We start from the raw sequence: 13,449 nt of genomic DNA, 5'->3' as shown, positions 1-13,449 counted from the left end.
ACACCAATGAACCATGTAAATACAACAAATTGAGCAGGGCACTGCAGGGAGTTGCACCCCGTTCCGGTAAACCAGAAGTACGACACCAGTGCCTTAGTTTTTGTGTTGTCATTTACAGGTCCTTTCGTTGAAATGTAAATTTTACATTTCAACAGTAAAGTAATATATAAAGAAGAGAAACAAAAAAGTACAAAAATAACATTTTCGAATTACCTGTATTTGCTTTGATTTTTTAAACTTTCTCTTCACTAGTAGGAATAAACACGCCATTGGGGAGGTTTAAGGAATTTATTGACAGTGAATAGATGGAGGGATGAAGGAGGGATGAATGAATGCGGATGTGTAGGTTCCGGGGGGGTCGCCGACCCTGGAGTCTTTGGGGAGGAGGTCGAATGGCACTCGTCGTGTGGCGTTCGTCGTAAGGCGTTCGTCTTACGGTGCGCATGGACGAAATCCCACGGCAGGAACCTGATAATGATGGGAGAGAGTTTTGTTTTAATCGTTTGATCCACTTTTGGCGAGGTGGATGTAGTAGTTCCTTTGGGGGGAGCGGGGAGAGGAGCTGCTATGGAGGTGAAGGGGTGGGGGTGGGTTGCGAGAAGCCTGTAGGAAGGCGGCTAGTGTGCGACGCGGGCGAAGCAAGGAGGGTTCTGGGTGGTATTTGGCAGGTATAAAAAGGGGACAGGTAGATTGACGTGGAGGGAGGAGAGTGGCGTGAAGGGCAGGGCCAATGCGCGTTTCTCCTCCTCCTGAACATCAGTTGTTCCAACTCCATTAACCATTATTTGACACTTTTGGTTGTTGAAAAACAGCTTCTAACCATTATTTGACACTTTTGGTTGTTTCAAAATTAAAAAAAACATGGGCTATAACCCATCGTTTTTGTCATTTTTTCCAAATCCTCAAAAATGATGAAAAACGGCGTGCCATAGTATGCCGTACGATATGGGCTATAGCCCACGGTCCAAAATGATGAGAAACGAGGCTAAATTATTTTTTCAAAATTTCAAAAAACATGGGCTATAACCCATCGTTTTTGTCATTTCGTCATTTTTTTCAAATCTTCAAAAATGATGAAAAACGGCGCGCTATAGTATGCCGTACGATATGGGCTATAGCCCACGGTCCAAAATGATGAGAAACGAGGCTAAATTATTTTTTCAAAATTTCAAAAAACATGGGCTATAACCCATCGTTTTTGTCATTTCGTCATTTTTTTCAAATCTTCAAAAATAATGAAAAACGGCGCGCTATAGTATGCCGTACGATATGGGCTATAGCCCACGGTCCAAAATGATGAGAAACGAGGCTAAATTATTTTTTCAAAATTTCAAAAAACATGGGCTATAACCCATCGTTTTTGTCATTTCGTCATTTTTTTCAAATCTTCAAAAATGATGAAAAACGGCGCGCTATAGTATGCCGTACGATATGGGCTATAGCCCACGGTCCAAAATGATGAGAAACGAGGCTAAATTATTTTTTCAAAATTTCAAAAAACATGGGCTATAACCCATCGTTTTTGTCATTTCGTCATTTTTTTCAAATCTTCAAAAATGATGAAAAACGGCGCGCTATAGTATGCCGTACGATATGGGCTATAGCCCACGGTCCAAAATGATGAGAAACGAGGCTAAATTATTTTTTCAAAATTTCAAAAAACATGGGCTATAACCCATCGTTTTTGTCATTTCGTCATTTTTTTCAAATCTTCAAAAATGATGAAAAACGGCGCGCTATAGTATGCCGTACGATATGGGCTATAGCCCACGGTCCAAAATGATGAGAAACGAGGCTAAATTATTTTTTCAAAATTTCAAAAAACATGGGCTATAACTAGGGGTGTGCATCTCTCCTTTACAAGACGATTCGATACGTATCGATATGCATGGGCTACGATGCGATTCAGAGACGATACATTTATACACAGAACGATTCGAATTCGATTCGGTGGAATTCGATGCGATTTTGATTTTGTGGAATTTGAGGCGATTCGATGCGATTCGATGCGATTCGATACGATACGGTGCGATCTGACACATTTAACCTTTTTTAGATTTTTAATTTGAAGCTAGATCTATAAAGAATAGGGTTGGGACTTTAAAAAAACATCTAATTAATTGGAGGATTTGTGATTAATTAATCTCAATTAATCACATTTTAATCGCATATCAATAGGCCTATTTGACCTGATCAGTGAGCTTTTTTTTCAAATGGATTTGGATACGAGTGAATCAATGAATGAATAGGCAATTAAAAAAGTAGTAATACTAATAGTGATAATATTATTATTTATATAATGCTTCTCTGAGTACTACGCTTTTCAAGGGGAACATTAGAAAACTAATTAAAACAACTTTATAAGAGAAAAACTAAGACTATGGAATAAAATAAATGAAAGTGGAATGAGATAGCTGGGGAAAGACATTCTGGGTTTGAATTTATAGGTGGTGGCATATCTCTGAGCTTTGGGAAGTGCATTGTTTTGACAGGTCTGCCTGCTGTGGACAGTGAAACCAGACGCAACAATACAGTCATACTGTCGATGCAAACAGACGTGTACAGTAGCTGCTCGGCCTGCTCCAAATGATATTCCCATTCGTCTTTGTGTCTGCTCGTGTAAACGCAGCATCGAGTGTGAGGGTTGGGGAACTAATGTTAGCTCCCATGCTAACTAGTTGCTACCCTCGTCAGAAACAACACGACCATCCAGATCGGGTGGAAGCTGTTGATATCACGTTGCTTGTGCCCGTGGATGGGAAATGAAATGTAAAAGGCTATAGAAGCGTGGATGAAAGGCAAAGCACAGATGTGCAATAATGCTGTGTCGTGACTCGTATCTGCGTGTGTATTCCGTCTGACAACGAGTGGTTTATGCTGCTATAGTGCTCGTCTGTTGTTGCTGGCTGCTGATGCATATAGAGCGTCATCATAAGCATGCGCCCGTCCTGCGCTGGAAGTAGCAGATCTACAAGCTATCTACCCGTCGCAATGCACAGCGCTTTGGGCTTGTACATCTGTGTTTTTCCCGCAGTTAGTTGAATTATATCGATTCGCAGCTTTAGGATCGAACCAACGTCCGATGCAGACGCTATTTTGACCGATCCAGACACACGTGCATCGATGTAGTCGCATCGTTAATGTTAAAATCGATTATCGATTCATATCGATATTTTTTGACACCACTAGCTATAACCCATCGTTTTTGTCATTTCGTCATTTTTTTCAAATCTTCAAAAATGATGAAAAACGGCGCGCTATAGTATGCCGTACGATATGGGCTATAGCCCACGGTCCAAAATGATGAGAAACGAGGCTAAATTATTTTTTCAAAATTTCAAAAAACATGGGCTATAACTAGGGGTGTGCATCTCTCCTTTACAAGACGATTCGATACGTATCGATATGCATGGGCTACGATGCGATTCAGAGACGATACATTTATACACAGAACGATTCGAATTCGATTCGGTGGAATTCGATGCGATTTTGATTTTGTGGAATTTGAGGCGATTCGATGCGATTCGATGCGATTCGATACGATACGGTGCGATCTGACACATTTAACCTTTTTTAGATTTTTAATTTGAAGCTAGATCTATAAAGAATAGGGTTGGGACTTTAAAAAAACATCTAATTAATTGGAGGATTTGTGATTAATTAATCTCAATTAATCACATTTTAATCGCATATCAATAGGCCTATTTGACCTGATCAGTGAGCTTTTTTTTCAAATGGATTTGGATACGAGTGAATCAATGAATGAATAGGCAATTAAAAAAGTAGTAATACTAATAGTGATAATATTATTATTTATATAATGCTTCTCTGAGTACTACGCTTTTCAAGGGGAACATTAGAAAACTAATTAAAACAACTTTATAAGAGAAAAACTAAGACTATGGAATAAAATAAATGAAAGTGGAATGAGATAGCTGGGGAAAGACATTCTGGGTTTGAATTTATAGGTGGTGGCATATCTCTGAGCTTTGGGAAGTGCATTGTTTTGACAGGTCTGCCTGCTGTGGACAGTGAAACCAGACGCAACAATACAGTCATACTGTCGATGCAAACAGACGTGTACAGTAGCTGCTCGGCCTGCTCCAAATGATATTCCCATTCGTCTTTGTGTCTGCTCGTGTAAACGCAGCATCGAGTGTGAGGGTTGGGGAACTAATGTTAGCTCCCATGCTAACTAGTTGCTACCCTCGTCAGAAACAACACGACCATCCAGATCGGGTGGAAGCTGTTGATATCACGTTGCTTGTGCCCGTGGATGGGAAATGAAATGTAAAAGGCTATAGAAGCGTGGATGAAAGGCAAAGCACAGATGTGCAATAATGCTGTGTCGTGACTCGTATCTGCGTGTGTATTCCGTCTGACAACGAGTGGTTTATGCTGCTATAGTGCTCGTCTGTTGTTGCTGGCTGCTGATGCATATAGAGCGTCATCATAAGCATGCGCCCGTCCTGCGCTGGAAGTAGCAGATCTACAAGCTATCTACCCGTCGCAATGCACAGCGCTTTGGGCTTGTACATCTGTGTTTTTCCCGCAGTTAGTTGAATTATATCGATTCGCAGCTTTAGGATCGAACCAACGTCCGATGCAGACGCTATTTTGACCGATCCAGACACACGTGCATCGATGTAGTCGCATCGTTAATGTTAAAATCGATTATCGATTCATATCGATATTTTTTGACACCACTAGCTATAACCCATCGTTTTTGTCATTTCGTCATTTTTTTCAAATCTTCAAAAATGATGAAAAACGGCGCGCTATAGTATGCCGTACGATATGGGCTATAGCCCACGGTCCAAAATGATGAGAAACGAGGCTAAATTATTTTTTCAAAATTTCAAAAAACATGGGCTATAACTAGGGGTGTGCATCTCTCCTTTACAAGACGATTCGATACGTATCGATATGCATGGGCTACGATGCGATTCAGAGACGATACATTTATACACAGAACGATTCGAATTCGATTCGGTGGAATTCGATGCGATTTTGATTTTGTGGAATTTGAGGCGATTCGATGCGATTCGATGCGATTCGATACGATACGGTGCGATCTGACACATTTAACCTTTTTTAGATTTTTAATTTGAAGCTAGATCTATAAAGAATAGGGTTGGGACTTTAAAAAAACATCTAATTAATTGGAGGATTTGTGATTAATTAATCTCAATTAATCACATTTTAATCGCATATCAATAGGCCTATTTGACCTGATCAGTGAGCTTTTTTTTCAAATGGATTTGGATACGAGTGAATCAATGAATGAATAGGCAATTAAAAAAGTAGTAATACTAATAGTGATAATATTATTATTTATATAATGCTTCTCTGAGTACTACGCTTTTCAAGGGGAACATTAGAAAACTAATTAAAACAACTTTATAAGAGAAAAACTAAGACTATGGAATAAAATAAATGAAAGTGGAATGAGATAGCTGGGGAAAGACATTCTGGGTTTGAATTTATAGGTGGTGGCATATCTCTGAGCTTTGGGAAGTGCATTGTTTTGACAGGTCTGCCTGCTGTGGACAGTGAAACCAGACGCAACAATACAGTCATACTGTCGATGCAAACAGACGTGTACAGTAGCTGCTCGGCCTGCTCCAAATGATATTCCCATTCGTCTTTGTGTCTGCTCGTGTAAACGCAGCATCGAGTGTGAGGGTTGGGGAACTAATGTTAGCTCCCATGCTAACTAGTTGCTACCCTCGTCAGAAACAACACGACCATCCAGATCGGGTGGAAGCTGTTGATATCACGTTGCTTGTGCCCGTGGATGGGAAATGAAATGTAAAAGGCTATAGAAGCGTGGATGAAAGGCAAAGCACAGATGTGCAATAATGCTGTGTCGTGACTCGTATCTGCGTGTGTATTCCGTCTGACAACGAGTGGTTTATGCTGCTATAGTGCTCGTCTGTTCTGAAAATGTTATGAATTACAATGTTACACTGATACCTTGAACTGCCATCCTGTCCTCACCTCGTAACTTTGCCTGTTCAAACCCCGTTGGTAAATTTCCTACAACACGGACTACTCGTTTTTGTGAGGTTATGGTTAGTTTGACATTAGAATACGGACCCCCATTTAGTGGCATTTCTATCTCTGGGACCCCCAGCAACAAACAGGTAGGTACTAGGTAGCCTACTGCAGGGGGTCCCCAGACCCCAGCAACCTTTGATTGAAATAATTATTAACAGTTTGCAGAATTACAGTACATTTTGATTGATATATGGTCATAAATCATTACAATATACGTCTAAAATGGTGCTGACTAGTACACAAAATGTACACAGGCTGGATTAGCAAGATATGTGGTAGTATTGCTTGAAATACAGTGAGACAGCCATGAAACAAAAGTACCTTCGCTCTCATGGTTTCAATCCTCTCCTGCGTCCCCTGCATTAAGGCGTGAGATTCTGTCCTCTGCTTCCTGAGATCCTGGAGGGGTTGTTTTCAATCAGTTATGTGGAGTAAGCTGCTGACATACTGTATGCTAAATAATTAGAATAGTAATCACTTAACATGAAGTGCCGTGATTTCTTCCAGGTGTTTATGAATTGACAGTACTTCATAAGAAATTTTAACAAATACTGTACACACACACACACACATATATATATATATATGCGTGTACAGTATTTGTTAAAATGTATATATATATATATACACACACGCACACATGTGTGGGCACCGCTTCGAAGTCATAACACTCAGGAAGGCGAACGTCTCCCAACACTGGCCGGCAGACGAGCGCTTCTCTTGGTACCACGGATACTCCTGGACGGTGGCCACTTGCCCGCTTGTGGCTCGAATCACCCATCGATTATGAAGAGAAGACTTTGCATCAAGCCTGCTCGTCACACCAAAATCTTTTATGAGCTGATTTTGTTTGTATATTAAGGCATGTCCAGTGCCTACATTGCCATTAATAAAATGTCCTCTTTAAAAGAGTCCCACACATTTATACACAGTAAGTTTTATTGTAACAAAGCAACTTGTACACCTCAAATTTAAAACAGTTTATTTTTCCCCCCAGCAGAAAAGAAAAGGGTGATTTCAATGCAATTTCCATGAGTTTAACAGGTCATATTTCCCATGAAGCAGTGGGGCCCAAAATTTACAAGCTGTTAGCTTGTAGCTCCATTATAAGTAATTTTGACAAAACTGAATTGAGCAAATTTACATAACATCCATATACTCAAGGTAGAAAACATCAAGAACCTAATTTTGTCCAGCTGCACACCAATTCATCAAGATGGCTACAAGGCTATTTTAATTCCTTCCATTGATATCCCTATTCATGACAGTTCAATTTGATTGCATACAATACTCGCCAATATTGGACCTCTACAGAAATCTAGGGTTATCCTCTTTCAAGTCTAACAAAAAGTCACCATTGTATGAGCAACCGTGTCAATCTCCATGTTATGATTTTTAGTGTTACACCTTCATTACCTGTGCTGTGCAAAACCACTTTGATCACACACCTGGCAATGAGCGCACAGGTAATGCACTTGTAGATCAAAACTTATTTGAATCATGCCTTTGTGGAGTTTGACAAAATGTTTCTCATAAGAGTGGATTTATCTGAAACAAAGCCTTTGTGTGGACAGAGAGGATAACCCAAGCTTTTGTAGAGGTGCAACATTAGCTAGTTTGTTTACAACAATCAGATGGAACTTTTTCGTCTCACAAACAGGGCTGTCAATGGAGCAAACTGCAACTTGGAGGTTGGATAGCCTGGAAGTTGTTTGTGGCCATCATCAAGAGTTCCTCCCAAGATACGATAATTTCTGTCCTGATCTGCAGAAATCTAAACTTTGTAGGCGGCATCTAGAGACCATCCAGTCTACTTCCAGTTCCCACCCATCCCCAGCGTAGCCCCCTAACATTACAAGTGATAGGAATGAGCTGGTACTTGTTAAACACATAGGGGAAAAATAAGATTTAGATGAGTCAAAGGAGAACTTAAACATGGCACAAACAGGTGAGAGGCTTCAGAATGGAGATGAAGCACACAAAAATAAACTTCCTGGTCATAGGTGAAAAACCAAACAGGGAAGAAAAGGTTGAGGGTCTTGGTAGATCCACGTCATCTCAGTCATCTTCTCCATCATCATCGTAAAAATAAGAAATTAACAGTCATGACAGTACACAGATACAACTGCCAATAGTGACAGGAGTTAACAGATTATGGCATCCATACCTCTCCAACCTCGCCATCATCTTCCTCATCTTCCTCTCCATCTTCATCACCCTCCTCATCGATGTCCTCCAAACCCTCTTCGTCCTCATCATCATCCTCACCTTCAACCTCCTCATCATCCATGTCAGGAACCTAGACATTAAAGAAATGTAAATTTCAAGGAGCTCAGGTTGATTCTTAAAGATGTAAGTATTCAACGTTCTCACTTCAAACTCACCAAGGCAGAACAGCTACAAAAATGTCCATGAAAACATGTACAAGTTTGAAACTACATAGAACAAGCAGCTCAGATCTAAAACAACTGAAGTTTCAAATCCCAGCAGGGGTGCAATGTTCACTTTTCACCGTGACCGTGAGTCAAAAAGTATGCCACAGCTGCAATAGCCATGACGAGGCTCACAGTTAACAGTAAAAATCACAGATGATATTCAAGACGGCAAACGCTACCTACCAGGTAGTACTGCAAGGGGTTAGGCCAGATGTCATCCTTGATGACCTCTCCCAGCTCGTCAGGCCCAGCATCAGCGTGGTCAGTGAACCAAGGGAAGAAGCTCTCTGGCTCTTCATGTTGCCTCTTACGACCAGCTTTGTTCTGCGTCTGGCTGGAGCGCTTGGTCAGGTCCTTCAAACAAGACAAAGAATATAAAGTGTCCATGATGTATATTGGCACATGCCTGTTATTTTTCCATCAAAGGCAGCACACACAAACACGCAAAAAATTATTAACTTTAATTTAAGGGACAGATACATTAATCAATATTACTGTGGGTGTGCCAGTATTAGACAATTTGGACAACTTGCCAGTTTAACTGTAGTCCTCCTTGGCTGGGGATTGTGGGACTAACACCTCAAGTGGTTACCTTGATTAACGAGCATTGTGTACACCAGCATAATTGTTACCAAATGTAGCTCAATTAACACATACCTTTCCTGACTTCCATTTGATTTCCGTCGACTTTGAAGATGGGTCTCCGTGTTACAGGCCTCACGATTGAGTTGCCTGATGGCAGAAGATAAGTCCTGTTGTACAGGGAAAATATAGACAGGAGATTTATGTTGCGTTCAAAAGCAGGTTGCAAATCTGTCTTTATTCACAGAATCTTATTTTCTCTATTTCTCTCCTTAAATTCAATAATATTCATCACATTCAATAATCACATATTCATAGTTCACAATTTACAATAAACTGTTACTTTAGAATAATACATTTGTAATGTGCTCCAAAACTCACATTTATAATACTGTTACTTTTATCAGTCTCTGTTCTTTACTTTCACAGTAAATACTGTAATACTGTTTACACATTGCTTGTTTACATTTTTAGTCAGTCTTACTGCATACAGAACTTTTTTTTATAAAACACACAAAATATCACAAAACATGAAATAAACATTTGCACATTATCACACCCAACCCTATGCTACAGCTGTTGTGTTAAAATATATATGTCAGTGAGCTCCGTTTTTTACAGAAAATAAACAAGGCCTCCATTTTAGAATCAGTCACTCATTCACTTGTACAAGTCTCAAACTAAACCAAAACACAACATTTCTGTATCAGTCTTAGACCAAACAAAAGAAGAAAGGCTTATGAGTCCTTTGTTATAAGTTACAATGCTTTTGCACACTTTACTAACCTGTTGTACAGGGAAAATATAGACAGGAGATTTATGTTGCGTTCAAAAGCAGGTTGCAAATCTGTCTGAAGAACGGAAGCCTCCGTGGTCCATATACCACACAAACCATGCTCACCATAGGGCGATCTCCCCCTGGTGGCGTGACTCAGTAACTACTATTAATATAGTTTGAACACAAAACACAACTGGAATTGGCCTCTCTCAATACAAATACACAACATTAGATAAAAACAAAACAACAATTGTGCACACACAGTTGTAGGTGTCACATCCGCTCTCATTCAGGTGGAACTCTTTGGAAAGCACTTTGTTTTCAAAGTACGGCATTATTGTATGCATTATTTCAAACAAAACAAATAAATGTGAAATACAAAATAGCGAATAGCTCCAACATAGAAATACAGGTAGCAATGAGCATATGCCCTCAGACATTTTGTGGGGAAATGAAACAGTTATAGCTTCTACTGTAGGTGTTTCAATTAATTCAAGCAACTTAGAAATAAGAATCTCATGTGATGTCACAATTTCAGTGTTCTGTGTTTGTATAGCTATGGAAAAAGTTTGAAGAGCAACAGCGAAAAGAGTCAGACGTCCCAGGAGTTTACGGAACCAACATCATACACTTATGGATAGTTTGGTCTCGATTACAATTACATTACAAATAGATGTGCTATGTTACCCAGTGATATTTACAGGAATGACGATGATGGCAATATCTGCTCTCTGTGAGTACACATTAAATCCTCAGTCTTAAATTAACTCGAAAAAGAGGAAAAGAGGACTCAAATGAATGAAAAGGTGGTGAATTTTCAGTTACACAGTAACTGAGGCTATTGTGTATTTAAATGTAGGCTATGTCAAAATAATCCACAATGGTATATCTCTTGACAGACATTAAACATAGACTAAAACATTGCATACACAATACACTATGAATTAAGTTTAAGTTCAATTACAAAAAAAAAAAATTGTGAGTTAGATTCAACCTAGAACCCGCCACTTTCCTCAACCACCTAGCCTGGGCAGCATTCCATTTTGGGTTTATAACACTTTAATCTTAAAAGTAGCCGATCTACAAGAGCGAATACAGGATGTCGCTGTAGCATGCTGAAGCTGGATTTGTACTCTGCTACCAGGGAAACTCTTTTTAGGAGTATATGATGATATTTATCTGTACTCTGCTACCAGGGAAACTCTTTTTAGGAGTATATGATGATATTTATCTGTACTCTGCTACCAGGGAAACTCTTTTTAGGAGTATATGATGATATTTATCTGTACTCTGCTACCAGGGAAACTCTTTTTAGGAGTATATGATGATATTTATCTGTACTCTGCTACCAGGGAAACTCTTTTTTAGGAGTATATGATGATATTTATCTGTGGAGACTCCAACCAAGATCTGAATCCACACTCTCAAATCAACAGATGACTTCATGAATAGAATGTACAGTATGAATGTATTCCTTTTAATATCCAAACCTAGTAGAACAACAAGAAGCACAGCGACCTTAATTGACATTTATTTTAAATTATGTTTTTATCATAATTGTCCAGTACAAACATTTTGCATCATATGGTACATTACATGTTATGATTGTTGTTAAGTCGAACAGGTGTGAATTTATCAAAAACATGAGTCATGTTATGACTCCTCCTGGTCAGATGCTCATCGATATATTTCCAGTACTCAATCATGACCAAAGTGTCAAAAAAAAAATCTTCATTCAAAGGGGAAAAAATAAAATAAAATACAGCTTTTTGGAAAAGACTAAGGAGGCGCTTTCACATAATTACACTCGTTTGAAAACAGATACAAGGTCATCAATGAGCAAGACACCAAAAAAATAAAAAATAAACAAAAGAGTACTTTTTTAATTCGCATATTCAGTCCAAATCCATTAGATGTGTTCTTCCTGAGTTCTAAGTGAGTAAAACAGTTTTTATATTTTGTAAATATCATGAGTTCTCAATCCATTTTTCAACTGTATAGGCTGCTGTGGTTGTCGTGATAGCCTTCTTTCTCCCCACCAGGAGGAACAGAATTGTGTTTTTATCACTGCAGTCCAGTAAGTCATAATTATGGGAGGTTGCCTATGTATAAAGTATCAAACTGGAAGGGGGTGATAATTCCAAATACAACTTCCAAATGTTTGTGAATTTCCTTCCACTATGGATTCAGGACTGAATGAAAGTGGCAAAAACTATCCCAATTTTCAAAACTACAGACCAATTTCTCTGCTACCACCAACTCTCAAAAATATTAGAAAAGATACTTTTGGTCAGTCTGGATGATTTCATCAAAAAAATACAAACAGTTGTCTGAAAATCAGTATGGCTTCTGAGCAAAGAGATCACCTTCATTGGCACTAATCAATAACAGAAGACATAACAGACTACATAGATAAATTAAAAAAAACTACACAATAGGAGTATTCAATGACGTTAAAAAAGGTCACCATACACCACAACATACTCAGCACCAAGCATCTAAATGAGAATTTCACGAAGAAACCAGTCTGTGTCTCATAGGAGGGCTGTGGGCAGTTCAGAAACCAGTCTGTGTCTCATAGGAGGGCTGTGGGCAGTTCAGAAACCAGTCTGTGTCTCATAGGAGGGCTGTGGGCAGTTCAGAAACCAGTCTGTGTCTCATAGGAGGGCTGTGGGCAGTTCAGAAACCAGTCTGTGTCTCATATGAGGGCTGTGGGCAGTTCAGAAACCAGTCTGTGTCTCATAGGAGGGCTGTGGGCAGTTCAGAAACCAGTCTGTGTCTCATAGGAGGGCTGTGGGCAGTTCAGAAACCAGTCTGTCTCATAGGAGGGCTGTGGGCAGTTCAGAAACCCGTCCACCAGTGGAATAATATATGTTTTTAATATATATATATTTATTATTGTTAGAACGATTATCGCATTGCAACTTTTCAGGGGGAAAAAAACCCTGCAGTTTCTATGAGCTTGGATTCCCCATCGATGATGTCACTGCATGGTGGATGGGTTTCTGAACTGCCCACAGCCCTCCTATGAGACATTATATTAGTGAGGACCAATTATATGAAGGTAGGTTGAAAAGTGGTCCTTTAAATTGTGGGCTGTTGTGGGGGGGAGAAAAAAGCTTGTTTTGAACAAAAACTGGGAAAATAATCCAAGATAAATCTGGAGGAGTTCTGTATGTTTTGTTTATTTCCTTGCAAGTCTTGTTTTTTTTGGGTTGCCTGTTGTGCGACGACATCCCCCAACTTAAAGCAGGTACCACCAGCAGTACAGCAGTTGAGGAACAGAACAGGTGTATATATTTGTTCAATGGGGGAGAGATTTAATGTCACATTATTTCTTCAAATTGTATTAATGTACTTTGCAAGTATGTTTTGAGGCCTACACAGCACCGCTAGCCCGTTCCGTTTGCACGCGGCGCTCCCCCGGCCCTCTTCCCCCATAGCCACTCCCCCGGCCCTCTTCCCCCATAGCCACTCCCCCGGCCCTCTTCCCCCATAGCCACTCCCTCTTCCCCCATAGCCACTCCCTCTTCCCCCATAGCCACTCCCTCTTCCCCCATAGCCACTCCCTCTTTCAATGGTCCTATAGTGTGC

At 39.8% G+C, this 13,449-nt stretch overlaps 2 protein-coding genes across 2 annotated transcripts in view; both read right to left on the bottom strand.

Annotated features, from left to right (window-relative positions):
• Positions 1-283: 283 nt before the first annotated feature.
• LOC308310153 (uncharacterized protein) lies at positions 284-9,292 on the bottom strand. Its single transcript, XM_080756303.1, has 5 exons — positions 9,153-9,292; positions 8,679-8,849; positions 8,228-8,359; positions 6,382-6,459; positions 284-468 (listed from the first exon to the last, which is right to left on the bottom strand). Exons 3-5 carry the CDS (start codon positions 8,348-8,350, stop codon positions 433-435), a joined length of 237 nt encoding a protein of 78 aa, XP_080612429.1. The 5' UTR covers positions 8,351-8,359; positions 8,679-8,849; positions 9,153-9,292; the 3' UTR covers positions 284-432.
• Positions 8,643-13,449, bottom strand: part of LOC308309790 (uncharacterized protein) — a gene marked incomplete at its 3' end in the record, with an annotated part of 21,376 nt that continues 16,569 nt past the window's right edge. Inside the window, exon 11 of the mRNA XM_080755707.1 lies at positions 8,643-8,849. Coding sequence (XP_080611833.1) covers positions 8,643-8,849 — 207 coding nt within the window. The remainder of the gene's footprint in view (positions 8,850-13,449) is intronic.

The sequence above is a fragment of the Protomyctophum bolini genome, assembly GCF_963924005.1.
Source record: "Protomyctophum bolini genome assembly, chromosome: 22".
Lineage (NCBI taxonomy): Eukaryota > Metazoa > Chordata > Actinopteri > Myctophiformes > Myctophidae > Protomyctophum > Protomyctophum bolini.
This window is presented reverse-complemented; position numbering and strand designations above follow the sequence as displayed.

Coding starts and splice junctions, on each gene's coding strand:
- LOC308310153 (XM_080756303.1), bottom strand. CDS start 8,350: ATGGATGATGAGGAGGTTGAAGGTGAGGATGATGATGAGGACGAAGAG. Junction 6,460..8,227: donor ATGATGGCGAGGTTGGAGAG/GTATGGATGCCA, acceptor CAACCCCTCCAG/GATCTCAGGAAGCAGAGGAC. Junction 469..6,381: donor TTGAAACCATGAGAGCGAAG/GTACTTTTGTTT, acceptor CATCATTATCAG/GTTCCTGCCGTGGGATTTCG.